The sequence below is a fragment of the Eucalyptus grandis genome, chromosome 9 (assembly GCF_016545825.1).
Source record: "Eucalyptus grandis isolate ANBG69807.140 chromosome 9, ASM1654582v1, whole genome shotgun sequence".
Taxonomy (NCBI): Eukaryota; Viridiplantae; Streptophyta; class Magnoliopsida; order Myrtales; family Myrtaceae; genus Eucalyptus; species Eucalyptus grandis.
In genome coordinates, this window is record NC_052620.1 from 4,112,177 (window position 1) to 4,134,213 (window position 22,037).

The 22,037-nt window shown below is 40.0% G+C and overlaps 2 protein-coding genes across 3 annotated transcripts; both read left to right on the top strand.

Annotated features, from left to right (window-relative positions):
- Positions 1–741: 741 nt before the first annotated feature.
- LOC104418127 (probable disease resistance protein At5g63020) lies at positions 742–7,434 on the top strand. Of its 2 annotated transcripts, none has more exons than XM_039301626.1 (3): positions 742–919; positions 2,144–2,795; positions 6,136–7,434. In XM_039301626.1, exons 2-3 carry the CDS (start codon positions 2,150–2,152, stop codon positions 7,419–7,421), a joined length of 1,932 nt encoding a protein of 643 aa, XP_039157560.1. In that variant the 5' UTR covers positions 742–919; positions 2,144–2,149; the 3' UTR covers positions 7,422–7,434. The 2 variants fall into 2 exon arrangements, with proteins under 2 accessions (XP_039157560.1, XP_039157561.1); XM_039301627.1 differs by lacking the exon at positions 742–919 and adding an exon at positions 2,008–2,068.
- A 59-nt stretch (positions 7,435–7,493) lies between these two features.
- Positions 7,494–9,164, top strand: LOC120288352 (disease resistance protein RPS2-like). Its single transcript, XM_039302287.1, has one exon. It carries the CDS (start codon positions 7,494–7,496, stop codon positions 9,162–9,164), a length of 1,671 nt encoding a protein of 556 aa, XP_039158221.1.
- Positions 9,165–22,037: the final 12,873 nt, after the last annotated feature.

Here is a 22,037-nt window from a genome sequence, read left to right on the forward strand (position 1 = left end):
GACTAAGAAAACAAATAAGACAGAAGAGAATGAGTACTAGAGGAGAATGCCAAAAGCTATTCATACCTTTTTGGACGCCGTGAGCACAACTCACAAAAATATTTTCCTCTTTTTGTAAATTATGGCTATTGACGCTGTAAAAGACATTAAAAATCTAAGTTATTAAAGAATAATATAAAATTACTTAAACTCTTCACTATTAAACTGTTTAATGTTGTTGACGCCATTTATTTTAGTATTTTCTCTATATAAAAAAGTTATAAATAATATATTAGATATGGTCAGGATTAGTTCAGGTCGGACCAACCCTGAACTCTCAAAACCGAGAACCAACTCGCATAATGCTGATCCAAGAATCCTGGAACCAAGGACCAATCCAATCTCCTTGGGAATTGGATTAGGACTAGCAAGGTTGGGCCGATCCAGGGTTGACCCTATACCAACGCTCACCCCTAATTAGAGGTGTCCAAAAACCCGGCCCGACCCAACCCAACCCGACCCGACCCGACCCATTAATAGCCCTAATTAAGACCCGATATTTGTACTCAACTTGTTCCATGTTCGGTTTGTGTTTGGATTGTGTTAAGGTCAGGTCGGGTCGGGTTTTTGGACATCCCTAATTTTATTGTTGTTGTCGTTATTAATTACTTCATAGTGGCTAAATGGTGACTGAAGACTTTGACCAGGGCCAAGTCTATCTCTTTTTTGTGGTACACATTCACCTAACCTTCTGGCTTCCCAAGCCAGATCTCGATCATTTCTTCGCCAGCAAACCCTCTTCTGTTTGATTGCCATTGCCTCTTGCTTTTTGCTCCGGTGAAAATTGCACTGGGGCAGACAAACCCAACTTTTGGTCGGATTCTTGGATGGTAATCATGATCTGTGCCTCAGATTTTCAAGAGCAACTTTAGTTCTTCTGGTACGCATAATATCATCCCCACTCCTACATATCTGTTTCAGCGATCTTTCATGCTCTTTCTGCGGACTTCAACTGACAAAAAATCAAAGAAAAAGAGTTGGGGTGACTAAGTCGTACCTAAATCATGTCTGGTCTTGTTTCGGAAACAACTGTTTTAGAGATTTTTCCTGAAATGCATTCTCTATTGGATAAGATAGTTAATGGTTCCGGTGAGCAAAGACAGAAGACTTTTATTGCTTTATCAAACATAAATTGCGTAATTGGCCAGAGATTCTATAGATCAATGTCTGAACCACATCGTAAATCTCGATCTAAAGTAGCTCTGAAGGCCACCGGTCAAGTCATACTTGATCCATGTAAACTAAATCGTTTACCGTGCATCTTTAGAAGTAGTTAACATTCAAAGAACTCAAGTAAATGGAAAAACTTGAGGTGCAGCTGAGCCCGGGCCACGAAATTTTGCTGTAAGCAGAGTCAGGGACGAGATTAGGAGCTGAAGGGCAAGATTTTGAGCTCGTTGAGGGTGGTAAATTGGAAATGACGTTTCACTCTTTTGCAAACTTTAACTGGCAACAATTGAATGGCGCTTACAGAGGACCAACTACCATATTAATCGCAGCCAGGCCATGGCGACTGAGAAATTGGCTGTGAGAGAGAGAGAGAGCGCACACAAGCATGAACAGTAAACAAGAAAGAATACCGTGTTTCGAAAGAGAGGAAAACATTGAAAACAACAAAAAGTAGTTTGCAGCCTGAAGAGCAAAATTTGAAATCTATTTCATGTATTTTCAAAAGAAGAAAGTTTCCAGAACCCAACCAAACGAGTTTTCTTCATGTGTGAGAATGAAAAGAGAATTTGGCTAGAAATGAGGGCGGGTTCACTGTAGCAGGGCCTTCCTCTAGAGAAGTCCAAACTCAATTAAATATCTGACACGCCCCGACGCCATTCTTTACCCAAAAAGAACTCGTCTTCCCAAAGCCCCTAAGTAAGCGGGAAACTCCTGGTAGGATTTAAGGTCTTCCTTGTTGGTACGTTACCCTTTGAAGCAGATCTGCTCATCCTTTTGGGGGATACAGGGAAAATGCCAAGAGAGACCGACTCCATCTGCCCTACCCAAAGCCCCTGAGTGAATATCCGCGAAATCTCTTGTAGGATTCCAGGTCTTCTTTGTTGGTATATTATACTTTTGAGAGGTATCTTGCTCATTCTTTTGTGGGATGCAGGGGAAAATGCCCAAAGAGAAGGACTCCTTTCGGGAGTATGTAGAGTTCCTGCAGAACAACAAGTGGAAGTGTAACTTCTGCAACAAGGAGTATGGCGGAAGCGTGACCAGGATCAAGGCCCACTTAGCCGGAGTTGGAGGATACGGGATTCATGGCTGCAACATCGTCAATAGCGAAGTGAGATCAGAAGCCCAAAAAGCGTTAAAGGGTAAAGGACCAGTGGAGTCGAGGAACGGACCAGAAGGCAATGCCTTGGGGTCATCGCACCCTCGTTTTATCAGTTCTAGCATTACACAGGGTCCACATCAGCCCGTGAATGTAAGCGATGAAGATGCTTGCAGAGAGACTTCATTCACTGCCATGCCGAACCCGAGCTTTGATGTCATAAGCGCTGTAGGTATAGGTTCATCGGCCTCCATTCCATTGCACGAGACGAATGTGCCCAGTCAGTCTCTTCTTGCTCAAAACATGATCTCGCAGAGGGACTTTTCATCCTATACACAACACCCTCAATCTCAAGTTGGTTATTCTATTCCGCCGTGGAATTTGAGTTATCCCAGCAGTAGCAGAGACCTCGCATCCGAAGCTTTGATTAACATGCCTGGCCCAGTAAATGCTGAAGATGGAGAACCCAATACAGAGGTTCCACAAGGTACGTGCAGCTCCAAATATATCATATATTGAAGCTCATGCAAGATGCTCAATTTGTCTTCTAATCTTTACCTAAGATAAGGGATATAGACAGGACGCTCGGACTTCTAATGGTAATAGAAAACACAATATAGATCGGAATTAATCGGAAGAGACGAAATGATAACTAATACTTCTTTGAAAATGAACAGACAAATGCATTTTAGTGTTATCTTCAAATCTTGAAAAGCCATAGCTTTTCTATCCCCTCAAATCACCTGCATAAAGAATTCATATATAAAACCCAGGAGCTAGAACTCTACCTAAGCACCTCTTGTTAATCCACTAGTCGATTCAAATCGCATGATCTTTTGGAGACTGGAATACTAGGTGGATACGCGTGCTTTCCACGGAAACCAATCAAAAATTGGATAGTTTTGAAATAGAAGTTTTAAATCAAAGTAAAAACTTGTCAGTTCAATCCAAATGCAACCTATCACGTGCAAAGATTGAGGCAAACAATAAACTCGGATAAATTGCTGCTTGTGAATAATTTAACTTGATTAGTGAACTTTCTTTGCTAGGGGGATGACTATGGAGATGGACAATTATATAAGTACCCATAAAAGCATCAGTTTAATTTCAATCTCATGTACCAAAATTGTGAACATCATTTCATATTTCATCTATGTTTACGTAACTAATTACCAAAAATGTTTCCAAATTATAAAAAGAGAATGCATCAAAGGGGCAAGCATGTATTTAGTTATGGCACTTTTTCAGTTATTACCCTTTTTCCTCTTAAGAAATAAAATCTTAGTTGTAGTAGCAAATTACGTGTTGCTAACTTTGAAAACTTTAAAAGTACTAAATTGGACAATTGTGTTGGGTTTTGGGAACTATTCACATTTGAACGAACTATTCACACTTAAAGATCTATCTATATTTATAAAAGTGGCTAACGAAGCTTGCATTAGGTTGGGCCATGCAGCATACTTGTGTGAACTTTACCCAGTAGTTTATTTTTCATACTCACTTTAGCAATCTTTAGTCCCAACGAATCTCCTATTCTGCATATCCGATTCTTATATGTATTTTCACAATAAAGATATATGTATCGATTTTAATAGATAAGCCTTCTTCTTTTTCCGTGTTTTAATTATGAAAAAAGCTAAATGACACACAAGCACATCAATCTAAGAAAGATATTACATTTTTTAAATGGATATCCATATGATATACCACCTGCATAGGTAAAATATATTCATTGACTGCGTAAAATAAATTATTTTCTCTTTTGAAAAATTTATTCTTATATCCTTCTGTCTTTCAATTATCTTAAGATACATGATTATCAGTTTTCATATTCTTGAAAGTCCTAATACTTGTTATGAAAATACAATTGCGTCTTAAAATTTTCAAAAAGTACAATTAAATCCTAATTTTTTTTTTAAAGTGATGCAATTAAGTCCATCTGTTAATTTTGTCCAATTTGTCGAACGAAAATGTCGACGTGATTTATTTTATTACTTTATTAAGACACGTAGAGCCAATTAAGCATCATATTATAAAAAATCAAAACAAAAGGACAAAAAAATTAAAGAAAGCCTTTTCTGCCTCATGCAAGAAATCCTCAAGTGTCATCTCACCCGACAAAGGCCATGGATCTTAGTGCACCTCACCGGTGTCCTTCTTCTTCTTGCTTTTGTCGCCACCATCATCAATCTCGCCCTATTGAAAATCTTTCCGCAACCCGTCAATAGTCTTCTTGCTGAGAACCCGCGAGAGTAGGTTGCTCGGCTGCCTCTGCAGCAGAGCAAGTAGGCCCGATTGCCTCCTCTCGGGGTCGGCAATGCCCACATTGGGACTTAATTCGCCTCCAACGTCCATACGCTCTTGAGAAGCTCATCAATATTCATGTTTCGCAGTGGTTTCCATAAACACCTCAGTGGGTTGGGACCTCATCCAGCGTGAGGCTGTAGCAAGTGTCTTGCCTTGACAGCGGGAGCGACCCCGTTTCGCCACCAACGCCACCACCAACGCCACCCCTTGAGATCCCATTTTCATGGAATCAGATTGTGAGACCTTACTCGTATGATTTGTGGACATTGCTTCAGATACTTTAAATCAGATAACATATTAATGAACACCTTTTCGATAATATAGAGCAGTGTTGGTGTAGGAACATAAAATGAGCGATCTGGAGTTACAACTCCGGCAAACCAAAATTGAATGGAGATCATGAAGGGACTTGATTGCATCAATTTGACAAATCCTATCATTTGATTGCACATTTTGAAAGTTTGAAAACTCAATTGCATTTTTGCGATAAATCATGGAACTTTTGTTACATTTATCCCTTAATTTTTTTTCATGAGAGTGAAATTCAAGTGGGTCACCTACCAATCAAATTAAAATTGAAAGCAAGTAGAGCTCTTTTCTAATGGGACAGTTGTGGCAATAGTCTTTTGCACCTTATGTGTGGAAACGAGGTATATCTCCTTTTTTCCACTTTTAATTTCAAAATTCAATTTAGGTTTGATTACAGTGACTTTTATATTTAACTGCTACTTTGTCTGAACTTCTCTATTACAACTCGAACTTTTTAATATTATAGGTATATAAATGTTAGCATCTATGTAAACATGCAATAGTAGGCTCTTACTTAAGGTTTGCCTTAAGAGTGATACCTAGAAATCTAAATTGCAAGAGATTGATTATTCTCTTTGCAAGTACCATTTGTCTTGCACTCTAATCTTTTTGCCTTCAACTAAGATTACTTGCTTTATTCAATACAATAGTTTCATCCAAAAAAGAAAAGTAAGTTTAATGATTGTTTATGTTACAAATTAGGAATTATTGAAAATTCTTATATATTTCGTAACTCTTCCTATAAAGTATTTCTTTGAAAGATCTTATTATTTTCTCTCAATATTATACTAATGTAGTTAATTTCATAATAAATTTCTCTATGTCACGTAACAACAACCATTAAGAATTCTCTAACTATTATCGAGTCCCTATATTTTACATTAATATATAGTATGACGTTAGAATTCCATCTTTATTTTGTTTAGAACAGGAAGATTCACATGAAATATGATTTCTTTTTGAGTAATTTATGCTCGAATACATACTTCAATTTCATATATGTATATTAATGTAAATTATAGGGAGAACCACTTTTCATACAGGGCTAAATATCAGTTCAACCCATCCCGTGCAGGCCCAAATATCAATTCAATGTTCTACTTTATCTAATTTCGTTTCGACATAATTGCTGGTTTCTTCCTTCATATATTCATTTTGTTTTATGGACATTATGTTTCTAGAAAATACTATAAGTTTGTTCTTGATGTTAGATGTGAGGACAGACGATGCACTCGTGGATAATCGACCAAGTAGTTGTGGGCTTGTCGACCAGAATACGCCAGCTTTGAAAAGAAAGCTGGAAGAACTAAGCAATCGAGAAGCAGACATGGATGATTTGGAGGCATGGTGTAGGAAAGCAGAAAGGATAAAAGGAGAATATTGGAGTATGGTCCAGGCATACCGAGAAGGCAGATCTCTTGCTCCCCAGCAGATAAAAAGAGTGGATGACTTTAACAAAGAAGTTGAAGATATTCTAGGCCATTTTAGTTTCCGGAAAGGGTCAACGACACATGCTGCTGGATGTAGGAAAAGTTCACCCTTGGTAACAACAGAGCTAGTAGGTAAAAAAAGTAAGAAGACAATCGAACAGATTTGTGCCTATTTAATGAAGGATGAGATTTTCATCATTGGCATTTGTGGAATGAGGGGGATTGGCAAGACAGCCATTTTAGTGCATGTCCATAATAGAATACTTGAGAGTCCTGCCTTCAATGATGTATTCTGGATTACTGTACCTCATAAGTTTAGTGTGTACAAACTACAAGACGAGATTGCCAATGCAGTCGGACTAGAAAATCTCTCAAAAGATAAGGATGTGAAGAGGAGGGCATACATATTGAAGAGGCATCTGAAGGACAAGAGAGCTGTCTTAATTTTGGATGACCTGTGGATGCACTTCAAGATTGAGGATGTGGGAATTCCATTTGAAAAAGGTGCCCTTAAGTTGGTACTAACAACTCCATCACTAGATGTGTGTCATAAGATGCTCTGCCAAAAGCATATAAAAATAGATCTTCTAAATTTGTCAAATACATGGAGCTTATTTAAAAAGAAGCTTTGTTTTGGGCGAGAACTTCCTTCCGAAATTAAAGAGATTGCTCGGTCCATTTTGAATAAGTGTGAGGGTTTGCCACTTGGGATCATTGAGATTGCAACTTGCATGAGGGGGATAGGGGAAGTGCACGAATGGAAAGGCATGTTGTGGAAATTGACAAACTTGAAGGTGGAACTTGATGTTTTCAAGAGGTTGAAACTCAGTTACAAAAATTTGGGTGATTCTCAAGTGCAACAATGTTTATTGCATTTAATATTTTGTTTTGAATTTCGAGGATTTGATCAAGATGATACAAAGTTGATAGAGTCATTCATAGATGAGGGTTTGCTAGGTGGAATTTGCACCCGCCAAGAATTGCATGACCAGGGTTACACCATATTGGATAAATTAAGAAAGGGTTGCCTATGGGATCATACAATAGAAGAAGAAGAAGAAGAATAAGAAGAAGAAGAAGAAGAAGAAGAAAAAGAAGACTATTCAGTGGAATTAGTTACACAGTCATTGATAAGAGGCATGGCATTGCATATAGTGAAAAGCACTACTCACATGGTCAAGGCCTATATAGGATTGAAAGAAATTCCAAAGGAAGAATTCTGGACCTATCATCTAGAGAAAGTCTTTTTACAATATAACTGTATACAGGAAATCCCATATGGCATATCGCCAAATTGCCCTAAACTTACGAGGCTATCCTTAAATAACAATGCCCTTTTGGAAGCCATCGATGAATCTTTCTTCACGCATCTAAAGGGGTTAAAGGTTCTAGATCTCAGCAACACTGCAATCACAAAATTACCAGACCCTATCACTCACTTGGAGAGCTTGGAAGCACTGTTACTTCGACAGTGTATGAAATTATATTTTATACCTAGTGTACGAAAGTTGGGATCCCTAAAAAAGTTGGACCTGAATGGGTGTGCAATGCTCGAAGAAGTGCCAAAGGGGATGGAGATGTTGGTAAAATTGACGTACCTTGACCTGGTTCACACAATGATCAAAACATTACCAGAAGGAGTGTTGCGGAATCTGGTGAACTTACAATATCTTGCAAGTCAATTGTTGAGGGTAGGGGAAGAGGGAAAATTAAAAAGGGTGGAAAGACTCTATTGCGCTGCTCCAAATGTTGAAGTATTGAATGAATGGGTGAGGTTTCTTGAGCAAAACAGCTCCCAATGTTATCAACTGAAGTTGAATGTGTCAACATACGACCGCTTTAGGCATCCTAGCGAGAGGAGTATAATAATCAAAAGTTGCCACAGTATTGCAGCAAGGGTAGACGGAGAAATTAGTAGGGATGGCCATGCTCTACTTCCGAAAAATGTGGAAGTACTAAAAGTTGGACAATGCGGTGGGCTGACTAGCTTGTGCAAGGTAGGCCCACTTGAGAATCTGGAGGAGCTAGAGATAGAGGAATGGGATAAGTTGGAGGAGTTGGGTGCTATCAACTTCCCTCACCTACGAGAACTGAAGATCATTAGGTGTTCTAGGCTAAAGCATCTCTTTGAGGAGATGCAGGGGCTTCCATGCCTACAATGGTTTGAAATCCAGGACTCAGAGGAACTAGAGGGGATCAATATAGCGGCACCTAGTCTCGAAGATATTGTTGTAAATAAGTGTCCTAAAATGAAGAGAGTGGTGGAATGGGAGTGGCTGGCCACTCACCTTCCAAATCTGATGCTCATTAAAATACTTGATTGTGAGAAATTAGAGGAGATAATAGGTGGGCCAGTGCCAAGTGGTGCCACTTGTCTTCTTACGAAGTTTATAATAAATGGATGCAACAATGTGAGGGTGCTACTAAGGCATGACATGTTGCTCCACCTCCCTCTCCTCCAAAAAATCACAGTCGAACAATGCAAGGGAGTAGAAATGATAATAGGTCATGTTCCCAACATGACGCACTCCTCCGTCCCAAACTTAACAGACCTATCTTTATATGATCTTCCGGAACTAAAGAGCATATGTGATGGGACTGTGAGTTGTGTTTCAATCCAACATATTGGGATATTTAAATGTCCAAAGCTCAAGAGGATTTCTTTGCGACTGCCCCAACTTGACAATGGCCTCCCTACTCTTCCTCGCTCTCTTAAACAGATTTTGTTGGATCAGCAAACGTGGGAGTCATTGGACTGGGACCCTACCCTTTCCCATGCTGCACGTCAACTTCGTCAAGTTACATCGTAAGTCGCCCCCAATTTTACATTTCTTTTATACCAACTGATAAAATTCCGTAGTACGGTAAAATTCCTTTTTTTCCCCAAACTTTACTCCAACTGTTAGGCCTGGTACGTATGACTTTTATTACAGCTTGAAAGTCTATCGAAATGGTTATCTATCTAATTATTGAAACTTGGGTAAAGAGAACACTCCCTTCAATTTCAAAGAATAATATTGGCGACACTCCTCGCTCTTTTTTCTTGTTGTACCTTAAAAGTACTACACTTCTTCATATTGGTAAATTATGACATTCTAAAAAGGCCAAAATATGCAATCAACTCTTTCTTTCTTTTTTTACTTTTTATGAATTGAGTCAATTCTTAAGTTCTACTTTATGAATTGGGAGAGTTTTTTGGACCTAATTAAGTCCTTAAACTGCTTCATTTGAGGTTTCATCCGAATCTCGGGGTCCCTTAGATGTAAAACACTAGAGGGTATTCCCTTTTACCAGAGAAGAAAAATATATGGTGGGAAGTGGAGATGAGAGAACATGCACGTCACCGGCACCTTAAAATAAGGAATGCATCCTGACAACTCGCTCTATCAAGAGACGATTTAGGAGGGCCCTGCTAGGAAGCTTCAGTTTCTCTTCCTTGGTGAGGAAACCTCTTAACCGAGCCAAGGATCCAAGGAAGCCGCTGCTTAAGAGAACATGTTAAAAGCTGTTTACCTTGTTTTGTTGCCGTTTCGGGTTTACCTCATCCAGTACATTGTCAATTTCAGACTCCTTTCTGTTTTTTTTTTTTTAATTAATCTCTATACTTTAAGCAAAAAATGAAACCAGTGTAAATTAGTCTTTCTCGTTTTTAGAAAGGAATAGTTTTCTTGGACTTTCAATTGCACATTTGCACATATTGAATTTCTTTCTATTTAATCTAATAAAATTGGATTGGCCATGGAAGCTAATTTCTTCAGATTATTTACATTCTTTTCCTTTTAATTTGATTAGTCAATGGAGTCTCTAATTTATTTTAATTGTTTTCTTTAAAGCGTCATGGACTTTTAGTAGGAGTAATTCCAAGGTGCATTCAATCATCGAAAGTTGGGACACTTTTGCGGAAAGGGTAGACGGAGAAATTGGTGGGGATGGCAGCAATCTACTCTTGGAAAATGTGCGAGTATTGAAAGTAGGACAGGGCAGCAAGGTGACAAGTTAGCGAATTAGGTCCCTTGGAGAATCTGGAGGAGTTGACTATAGAGGAATGGGAGAAGTTGGAGGAGCTGGGTGCTATCCACTTCGCTCGCCTGCAGAAACTAAATACCACCGCGTAATGTTTACTTCATTAGATACAATTTATAGTCTGGTAGAAAAATTGCACTTTTTTCCCCTATACTTTTTATGTTTATTCTAATCATTGTATTTTTAATTTGTCTAGTTAAGCTCCTCTACTTTCACAAACTTTCTAATCAAGTCCCTCGACATCATACCAATCTAATCTAACTGACGTGGCCTCCAACTACATCATAGTATGATATGGATAAATACTTCTTACTATGGATGTGCATGTGGGTATTTACATTGGCTATATTTTTCATCTAAGTTCATGTGGGTGTCCATATATCTTATCAACCTCATACTCTAGTGCTGTCCAACGGCTCCATCAGCTGAAGGTGTCGTAGGAGGGGGGAACCTGATTAGGAGATTTGTGAAGGTAGGTGGACTTGCTTAGACAAATTAGTAGGGGTGTGCATGGTTCAGGCGGGCGGTTCCCGACCTAGAACCGGGAACCGCCCACTAAAGACTGGTTCCGAAAAATTGAAACCGGGGTCCACCCGTTTGTTGCATAGATCCACTCAAGAACTAGACCACCAGTCCGGTCCGGTTCCTAGGTGGATCCATAGAACCAATCTTGACGCGAAACAATTTTGGTTTTCAACATAGAATGATTACGTGACATCAAAGCAAGCCAAAGAAAGAAAAATCAAATTTAAGTACGTGGAACAAAGATTCATTTGTTGCAACTATAAATGCAACCAATGAAGGAATGGATGTACGTAAGTTGATATAGAGGTGAAGAGAGTAGTAAGTGTTTAGGAAAAATGGGTCTCTCTTAACGCTATGAACTGGATATATCCCTCATCAGGTTCAGCAAAATATCACAAGTCACACAAACAAATCAAAGGAGGTGAAATGAGGCACCATCCAAACACAGGAAAACAAAGGAAGTGCAACTAAACAAGACTTTATTGAATACATCACCTTCATTATATTAAAAAAATAAACTAAACAACCAAAAATCATAAGAATTCCCTAATATTCAGCTTTGTATTCATCCTGCAGCAGAAACAATTGCCACAAAACAATTGCTTTGTATTCAGTTTTAGTAAATTTTTTTTTAATTAAAAGGGAACCGGTCCGGTCCAGGTGGGCGGGCGGGCGGATCCGCCCATGGAACCGGGAACCAAACCGGTTCCCAACGGTTCCCAAAAATTGGAACCGGGAACTGGACTAGTTCCCTCAAGAATCGCTGGTTCCGGTCTGGTTCCGAGTGGTCCAAGCGGTTTCCAAGTATTTTACACACCCCTAAAAATTAGTGGTGGACTTGGGTATAGAGACCTTATGTGACATTCCGATTTTCCAATTCGATTTTCAATAAATTGATACGGGCATTTCGTTGGCACGCATATAGTTCTTTTCCTTGAGTTGGCCACTCAAGTGGAAACTAGTCTATCGGGGGAAGCTGTTAAGAGTTTCTAATGTATCGACTCGAGAATTTGACTAGGAAGCGATCTTTCGACCGAGCTAATCTGCAAGGGTCATTACGGCACAATTAAAAATCGACTAGGGATCGGAGATAGGTCGACTCGACAGAGGCATGTGATCAGGTGTGGGTGATTCCACCAGATCGCACAATTCTTGTCGATCGGCACTGGACCGACTTTTCTATCGATTGGGTACCTTGTGTTCGTATTTGAAACATTGAGATTACCCCGACAACCGAAAGTCACCAATGTTTCAAAGATGTACGTTGTGGCTTGAGATGATCAACCACAGGTCAAATACATGAAAATTTCTAAAGGCTACCAGGTAGGTTGGACCGCGTTGGTATCGTGCCAAAGTGAAATTAATCGTGGAATTGAGATCGAATTCAGAAATTGGAAGTCTGGGTGTGTCACAAATCATTTTAGGATCATTGAATCATCTTTGGAAGATTTTTCATGCAATCAGAGTTTTTCAGCAATTAAATCAGAGAATGGCTATTTTGGCTTGAGAAATTAGTAGGCCCGCCTTTGGTCTTGCTTTTGGGACTTAAGTTGGTTCTATAGACAAGTGAAGATGTGAATTGAAGTGTGGTGACATCGGATTAATTTTATGGACTTCAATTTGATTCAATTGGAAGAGAATTGATGAGAATTGAAGAAAGTGGATGTACAAGAATTGGACCCCGGCGGAAAATGGAATTGAACCCATTGGAATAAGGTTGTGGGAGTTTTGAGTGAGTGAAGTATGACATCATCCATGAGGTCATGGTGGGCCATTTTTGTGGGATTAAAGAAAAGGAAAAGAAAAGGGAATGGTCCCATCTCTCTCTCTCTCCTCCCTCTCTTCTTCCTCTCTACCGTGCGACTCCTCCATCTCCATCTTCTTCTCCTTCGAAAACCCAGCAACCAGCAAGCTGGAGAAGCCGCACGCCGTCGTTGCTCCGCCCATCCAGCCGTCGTGCGTCTTCTCTCCTCCCTCTCCCGTCGCCCTCTCTCCTCCATCTCGGGTTCTTGCTCGAAGACCCATCAGATCTGAGCTTGTCGAAGAAGCTACAGCCATGGCCGTCGCTCGTCGCCCGTTCGCCGGAGCTCGCCGTCGCTGCCCGTCCGCCCGCGCTCGCCCGCGCTTGGCCGACGCCCAGCCATCTCCGTGGGCCTCTGCTTGTGCGTCCCGGGGGCTGTTCGGCCAGCTCAGGCCGCGATTCAGTCACCTCCGGCCACCGTGAGTCCTACCGGAGCTGCCGCCTCGCCCGCCAAGCTGCAGCCGCCGCTTCTCTGCCGTTCCTCCGCCCATTCCGGCGCCGGATCCGCCTCCTCCCGCCCCAAATCAGTGACTGGAAAAATGGGTATGGCAGCCCATGTTTGGCCCGTTTTGGCCGCCTTCCCAAGCCCGGATGCTCAGCCCGCCTTGAGGAAAGTCGATCCTCGCGTCGTCCTCGTCGTTTTGGTTCGCTCGGCTCGTTAATCCGGTGAGTTTAGCTCACTAAACCTCGCTTAGAGCGTTAATTATGCTTTAGGTGTGTTTAGCTTAAGTTAATTAAGCTTAGGTGGTTAGTTGAGTTTATTTAATTGTGAATTAGATTAAGAGGTTGGATTAACTTAAAGTATGTTTAGTTAAGGTTAAATTGATGTTTATATTAGTATAATGATGATTTGACATAAATGAATTACTTTTGGGATTAAATAAATATTTCGAAATTGTTTAATGATTTAATAATATTTTATTATTCGAAATGATTAAAATATCATTATTTAATTATTTTCGGAATAAACTTAATTATTTATTAAATTCCGAAAATTTTGTCAGGACCCTAAATTCTCAGAATTTCGTGCCGCTCACTACTGTGTAGTCAGATTTTGAAATTGACGATTCGATATTATAAATTGAGTGTGGATCGTGAAAGACATGGATATTATTATTTAATTAATTTTCGGAATAAATTTAATTATTTGATAAATTCTGAAAATTAGTTTGGAACCTTATTCTCTCGAATTTCATGCCGATCGCTTTTGTGTATTTAGAATTTGAATTTGATGATTGATTGTGGCAAATGGAGTGTGCTTGTGATAAATAGGGATTTTTTTTATAAAATCCTAAGTGTAGAAATTGATGGGAGATTGGCCGTGATGAACCGCCTATGAGAGGTCGTGCCCAGTGAGGCCGTGATGTACCACCTAGGAAAGGTCGTGCCAAGTGAGGCCGTGATTAACCACCTATTAGAGGTCGTGCCCAGTGAGGCCGTGATGGACCACCTATGAGAGGTCGTGCCTAATAGGGCCGTGATGAACCACCTATGAGAGGTCATGCCTAGTGAGGCCGTGATTGACCACCTATTAGAGGTCGTGCCCAGTGAGGCCGTGATGGACCACCTAATTAAAGGTCGTGCCGAGTGGGGCCGTGATTGCCACTGTTTGTTAAACCTTCCTATAGGGCCGGGATTGAGAGCAATGATTGATTTACTAGAATGACATGTAATTGGCCGAGTCGATTGATCGCTGAGACGATCCAAGTGGTTGAATTGTTTGATAATGTGATTATGCCACGGTTGTTTGGTTATCATAATTGTACGTGGTTGAATTATATAAATTGTGCTAACCTGCAGATGAAGGCTGAGGCGAGGTAAGTCTTCTGTGTGATGTGGCTAGGCCACCCGGAACGTATTTTCTTTCTAATAGGGGTTTAGGGGGTTGAACTTGCTGAGATATCGTCTCATCCCGGTTGTGGGATTAAAATTTCAGGTCCCCGGTGGACGAAGTGGCCAGATAGCTTTGATTGGCCTTGAGGAGTTGCAAATGTGAAGTCGTAAGATTGGAGAACGTGTTCGACTTGTAGGTCGTAGGACAATTCATTTTTAAGAGCCGGTCTTTTGTAGACTGTTGGCCGTAGACCCTTGTTTGTAATTCTGTTGATTTGTGAAAGTGTTATGTGGTGATTTTGCTTCCTGCTTTTCTATCCCGTATTTTATTGTCAGGGGTTTTATAATACGTTCCGCTTGCGCAATAATAAATGAATGGGGTCGGCGACACTACCTGGGAATGTTGCATTTGATCGACCGTAGTGGGATGTGCTCGCGCTCGGGATTCGGGGCGTGACACCTTATTACTTTCTTCTTCTTCTTTTTACCTTATTACTTTCAATAGGGCTATTCTGGATAACAGTCATGGAGATTATCAAAACCTCCGTTGGCCTTATGGAGTCAAGTCTTGAAAGGTCTCTACTTTCTTGGGGGGAGGATTTTTTGGAATGCAGGGAAGGGATCTCACTCATGATGGGGTTGGCAAAGTTTGTTAATGGCCAAGACACGTTTAGTCCCAAAGTTCGGTGGTCAGTGGGTGATGAAACATCAATCAACATCCGTGAGGACAAATGGTTATCAGCTGGAGGGGGCTGGCCAACATAAGAGACCCGCAAATGGCGGCAGAACGTCTCGAGCAGGACTCAAGAACATGGAATGCACAGAAACTAAATGACTCGTTCAATGAGAAAACAGTGAAGGGAATGCTCACCATCCCAATCAGCCCTTATCCGAAAGCAGATACTCTAGTCTGTCTTGGGAATAAAATAGGCTCATATACAGTTGAAAGTGGGTATAATAGATAGCACGTGAAAGCCGTCACAACAACTTAAATCAGCCATCATCATCATTCTAGCCACCCAAATCTCTGTGGACAAGAATATGGATCCTGAACTCTCAGCCAAAAATTCGTGTTTTCATTGGGAGCGTTTGCCAAAATGCTATCCCAACCCGGAAAATTTGTGCAGAAGGAAAGCCATACCTGACCTTCTCTGTCCTTTCGCGGGAAATACCCCGAAAGTGTTGAACATCTCTTCCTCCTATGCGGCTATACAAAGGAGGTTGGTCGGATCAGTGCCAACATATCATAATCAGTCCTCTAGATATCACAAGAATAAATAAATGGGTGTTAGAGGCCTTTGTGTTAGGCATCATCGTACCTTCGAAGGAACTGATTGCTAGCGTCCTGTGGTTCATCCGGAAAGCTCGGAACGACCATGTCTTCCAAGCAAGCAAACCTGATCCGAGTTCCGAAGTCGAAGCCACGCTCACGATGAACAAAAATCACGTAAGATGGAACCTAGGAAGTGGTAAACACAATCATGGGCAAAATTACTCACCAGTTCCATTAAGGCCGCCAGATCGGGGCTTCCTCAAATTCAATATCGACGGTGCATGGCTAGAGGGAGCTTTGGAAGGGTTGACTCGAGTGGTTTGCTGGTAGCTGGGTTTGCAAAATGGGAGTGGACCTCCTCTGCCCTACAGGTCAAAGCCCTGTTGGGCGAGAGGTACTTCTATTGCGTTTCGTTCAGCGAAAAAATGAGGCCTTTAGTTCAGTTTTTGATTCAGCATTTAACCAAATACTAAACTTAGGGGATAAGTACACTAATGGTGCCATAAGTTGTGTACGGCGCTCACTTTGGTGCCAAAAGTTTCCGCCGGATCACTTAAGTGCCAAATCGGAGAAAAAACGATCACTTTGGTGCCACCGACGACAGATTCCGGCCAAAATGATTACGTGGCTTTTATATTTAAAAAAAAAAATCATGGAGCCTTTTAAACAGCGTCGTTTTCCGTCTTTTTTAAGAAAACGACGTCGTTTTGCCGTCCTACGTGGATAGCTCATAAAAACAACGCCGTTTTGTTAATTTTATTTGGAGATTGAAATTATGGTTTTTTTGTCCGCCATTGCTCGTCCACCGTCGCTCGGCCACCATCCCTCAGCCACTGTCACTCAGCCGCCGTCCCTCGGCCACCGTCGCTCAGCCGCCATCCTCAACCTCCATTGTAGTTGCTTGCCACAGCAAGGCAAAAGAAAGAAAGAAAAGAAAACGAACAGAAAATCCCGAGAAAGAGGGAGGTGTCGACGATGAGGGCGAGAGGAGGGGATGGCGGGGCCATGGCCGTCACCTTCGTAGCAGCTAGCTTCGCCGACAACCTCCGTGGAGTTCTAGATCTTTGCGGCTACCATTGGTCGGATCGCTCGTGCTTCTGAGGATTCTTCGAGCTCGCATTTCCTTTGCACCCAACGATATTTCTTGGGAAAAGGCGGTGGTGAGGCTAAGATTCAGGGATTTGAAATGTTGATAAGGTGATTGAAAATGGGGAAAACTACTGGGAGGGCAGAGGCGAATGCATGGTTTCTTTTCTGGAAAATTACTGGTGTTGTTGGTTCTTTGCTGCTGGTGTTGTTGGTTTGGTGCTGTTGGTGTTGCTGGATCTGTTCGGGGAAGAAGACGAATCTGCTCAGGGAAGAAGACGACACAAAACGGCGTAGGATTTAGGGTTTTGAATTTGGGGGAAAGACACAAAACGGCGTCGTTTTGGTGTTAAGATGCTAAAACGGCGTCGTTTGAAGGCCTAAGTGATTTAATGGAAACTCCAACGAGCCACATCAGCATAAGAAATTAATAAAAAAGGCCACGTCAGATTTCCGACCAATCAGATTGGCGTTGGCACCAAAGTGAGCGTTTTTCAAATTTTTTGGCACTTAAATTATCCAACGGAAACTTTTGGCACCAAAGTGAGCGTCGTACACAACTTATGGCACCATTAGTGTACTTATCCCCTAAACTTAGCAAAGCCAAAAGCTCAAGACAGATGATGACCTACATTGAGCTTTCAACATTTTCAGAATGCTGAAATCATGAATTAATGAAATTTGGCCAATTTTTTTTTTTACCCTCAAAAACTTATTACAAGTCCAAGTTTGCCATTTTATAAAACAAAACCCTAACGCTCACGACTGCTCACTCCCTCATGACTAGTCCTCGCTCACAACTTCTCGTCACTCCCTCGCGATTGCTCTGCTCGACTGTGCTCTCTCCCTTGTGACTACTTCTCACTCGCTCTCTCCATTTTAAATACATTAACAATCTTAAGACATGCAAAATGGGACACTAACAAATCAACTAGCCAAAGAGCTATTCGTTTAGATTACACAGTGCCAAAATATCGGATTAATTCTTAAGTTCTACTTTAGTAGTTGGGAGAGTTTAAGAGAGCATGTCAAATGCCTTTTTCCTTTTATTTTTTATGCCTTTTTCTGTTTTACCTCATCCAGTTCTTCTGTTTTCACTTTCCAGTCCTTTTGGATTTTTTAACCTTTTTTTTTAACTAACAAAGTGCGGGATTGTTAGTAGTTTATTTATAAATCAAACCAAGAGGTGCATTGTCCTATATTGAAAAGATATGAGCGTGCACATGGACGAGATTTGACACTAATTAATAATCATTATTTTTATTTATCAAAATACGCATTTATTTTTATAAAAAAAAAATTAACCATAGCATCCCGTTGAAACAATGCAATTATTGACGAAGGAGTTACAATTATTTTTTATTTTTTATTTATTTAATTCTGAATTTTATTATTTCTTCCAATGGTTATCTTAGGTTTCGTATATGTTTGGACATAATTTCTTAATCCTTTGAAGATTGTTCTTTTCAAATATAACTTCCTATTTTTTGCTATAAATTACTGAACGTATCATCTTCCTCTTCCAATTTTATTTTCTTTCAAAAGATACACAGTCATCTTTTCCAATTGTTTCTCTTGAAAGACCCTCGAGAATTACTATAATGGTATATAGTATTCTCAACCAAAACTTTATTGTATCTTAGAGGAAATTTATTGGTGATCATTAGCAACATTATAAGGCAAATAAAAGTAATATCACACCTTAAAATTTGACTTTATTGTTCTATTCAATTCGATGCCATATTTTCGCAACAAAATGTCATATGACAATGGTGACAATGGTGACAACAGTGGAGAGGATGAATCCTTCTGACGATGGTGGAGTTAACACCATTGCTATGTCATCCGGCTTGATTGATGTTTAAGGTACCTCAGGTTCCTATGATGACATATGCTTCATTAATGCCTTCTTTTCCTATCTAAAGCAACCTTCTCTCATCTCTGTTTATGTAACTCTCGACTTGTATTATCCCTCCTCTCTAACTTCTTAGACATTTCTCTTTCCATTTCTCTCATCCCCACTTGAGTGGACTTCTTTGTCTTTGTTTCTTGAATACATCCTCTCTTGCCTTAACATTGTTCACTAGAGCTAATCTCGGAGCTCAGATATGATGAATTGATCTTCCATAGCAAGTAGCTAGAGTCAGCAGAATTCTATATAGATAATGTTATACTCCTCTCTTTAAAGAATGGACTAATATCCTGAAAAATCACAAACCGGTACACCTGTGATAAATTTACCGGTAACAAATTTACCCCCAAATTAATTTTTTGACCACCAAAAACCCAAAACTTGTATTTTATTTTATTTTTTTGACAATTTTACCCAAAATCGGTATACTTGTGAGAAATTCACCCCTTATTAGTTTCCGTTAAATTTTACTGTCAAATTACTAGTTTATATGACATATGACAGTTGATTGGTATACCAATTTAAGATTTTTCTCTCTGTTTATCACAGTTATACAATTTGTGATTTTTTATAGTATTAATCCAATTTAATTGATGGTATATTTATCATAAATGTAACACTTTAGGTTTTTTTTGCCGTTGAATAAATTAGTTTGGGATATATTTATCACAAGTGTACTAGTTTGAGATTTTTTATAGTCAGTTGGAATAAATTTGTCACATGTGTACTAATTTGAAGATTTTCAGATATTAATCCTTAAAGAAAACAATTCTTCCTCAAATTGGAACAAATACGCATTGTATGTGTTGTTATGAATGTGTGCAAGATTGTGTTGGTGAATGGATAATCTCTTACTTGAAGAGATTGGAATCACTGTAACATGGATGGCTCTGTGAATCACGTTCCATTCCTCATACAGTAAGGCAGAGATCACCAAGACAATTTGGACCTCTTTCAGTGCATTTGGAACATCCACATCAAAAAGTGAAGCAGAGGAAGAAACGACACTTAAGAATGTGGAAAAACATTTTACGGCCCGTTCTAAGCTCCCGTTCACTTTTGCATGGGAATTTCCCGAGTGCCTTGTCAACCATTGGATTAAAGTGATTTTGAACGTCAACTGTTCGATTGAAGTGTCCATGCCTTATGCTTTCTGCATCGGTAAAAATTGCACTTGGCCGACGAAGCCGACTTCTTGGTCGGATTACAGGATTGCAATCAAGATCCGTGCCTCAGAATTTCAACAGCAGTTCTTTTTCCTTGGTACGAATCATATCACTCCCGCTCGGATGTATCTGCTTTAGCGACCTTTCGTGCTCTTGTTTGAGTTGAAGCCAAGTCCACTGATTAGAATTTCCAAGCCCAATGACAAAGGGCGGCCTTCGTTAACAAGATAATAACAGAAGCGCCAACTGACGCTGAAGCCAAATCCATTAAACTGAATTTGCAATCCCAATGGCAAGTCGACTTACGTATGGCCCGGCCCTGCTTTAATTTAATTCGATTAAGCATTTAATAATACTTATCTGTTCGATATAGTGGCGTATTATTATACCTACATTTCCAAACGCATCGGCCTCCTCCTACTTAATAAATATGGTCGCCAAAAATATCTAGGGACTGACCTAGGGAGGTGGAGGGGCCTAGGGCCCCAAATTTCCCCTAAAATTAAGGGAGAAAAATAGTATATTTCACTAACGATGAACGAAATAAAGTCTTGAAATAATATTTGTATATAATAGCAAGTAAAGTAGATTTAAAATAGATATGTTCAGTCATAAATCACGAATAATGAATATCACCCGATAAAGATTTGGAAATTTAGATAATAGACGAAGATGAGTGTGCTTGAGTTGGTTTCTTCGAGAATATCATGATCCTAATCCTCCGATTTATACTACGTCTAGTGTACTCTCCCTCCCTCTCTCTCTCTAAGTCGCAGCTCTTTCTGGTGTATGTTGCTGTAGTTTAGTTTCACTTTGGAGCCGAGTCAAACCCATCATCAATACTCAATCATTTTCCTAACTAAGAATCAACCCACCATGGAATATTTGGCCCTGAATAGAATCAACTATCTAATTAAATAGAGACCACCTTTCTTTTGTTGATTCTAACACTATAGAGCACAATATTGAATATAATTAATAATTCTTGTTGCAATGCAATTCTTTCCATTTTTGTGTACGGTAATATAAAAAACAGTGATACTAGCAATTAATATCACTCCCCTCAAAATTAAGGCCAAGAATTACATAAACTAAGGGCGTCATCCGTTCGAGTCAGGTCATGTTTTCATGATGTCCGACATTACAGATGTTTAGATATATGGGATATTTTCCTTGATTTTACTTATTTCTAATGATGATGCTTATGTCTGGAAAAATTCCATATCATGCACCTCATAAGATTTATAAATTGGTTAATATACTCTTTATTATATACATCCAGTACATTTAAATTCCATAATTATATTGTCCACTTTATTCTCATATTGGTATCAGAGCCACCAATCTAAGGAAATCTTGAGTGCATTGGATGCACATCACACTACTTGGTGCACCCTTAGATCCACCTCGAAGCACGCCCAAACAACACCCCCGACGCATACCTGAAACCGTTGCTAATGTGCAGTAGTGTTCAGCCAAGTGCATGCATCGGTTTGAGGAGGAGCCCTGTTAACTCCATTCCACCGGTAGTTAACGATGTTAAGGGTGAGCATGGTTTGAGAAGGTGGTTCTCACCCTAGAATCGTGAACCACCCATTAAGGATCGGTTCCAAAAAATTGGAACCAAGAATCACCCGTTGGTTCCAATGATCCACTTGAGAACAAGACCGCCAGCCCATTCGAGTTCCCAAGTGGGTCCATGGAACTAGTCCCACCAAATTTTACGCATTTAGTGTGACATTTTCCAGCAAGCTAAAGTAGAGCAAAAAAACAAAGAATTTTCATATTCTTAGTTGCAATATCAGTAAATTTCTCATACTTTGGATCACTAGAACTCAATCAGTTTGGATTGAGTTATTGTGTTCTTGTTCTTTTTTTATATTGTGCTTCATTGAACTGGATAAAAAATCCATGCCATAGCATAAGTCACAGATAAGGAAACGATCATTGAGCCCCATTTAACTACAGATTTGGTTTATGTTCTTAACCTTTCTTCCAACCTCATCAACTTCCAGAAATTATAAAACAACTTTCAGGCTTGCTTCACGTAAAAATCTCATGTTT

What these genes read in the sequence shown, in the direction of transcription:
- LOC104418127 (XM_039301626.1), top strand. Translation starts at nt 2,150, where the DNA reads ATGCCCAAAGAGAAGGACTCCTTTCGGGAGTATGTAGAGTTCCTGCAG. An exon ending in CAATACAGAGGTTCCACAAG is followed by an intron (nt 2,796 to 6,135) that starts GTACGTGCAGCT and finishes TCTTGATGTTAG; the next exon opens with ATGTGAGGACAGACGATGCA.
- LOC120288352 (XM_039302287.1), top strand. Translation starts at nt 7,494, where the DNA reads ATGGCATTGCATATAGTGAAAAGCACTACTCACATGGTCAAGGCCTAT.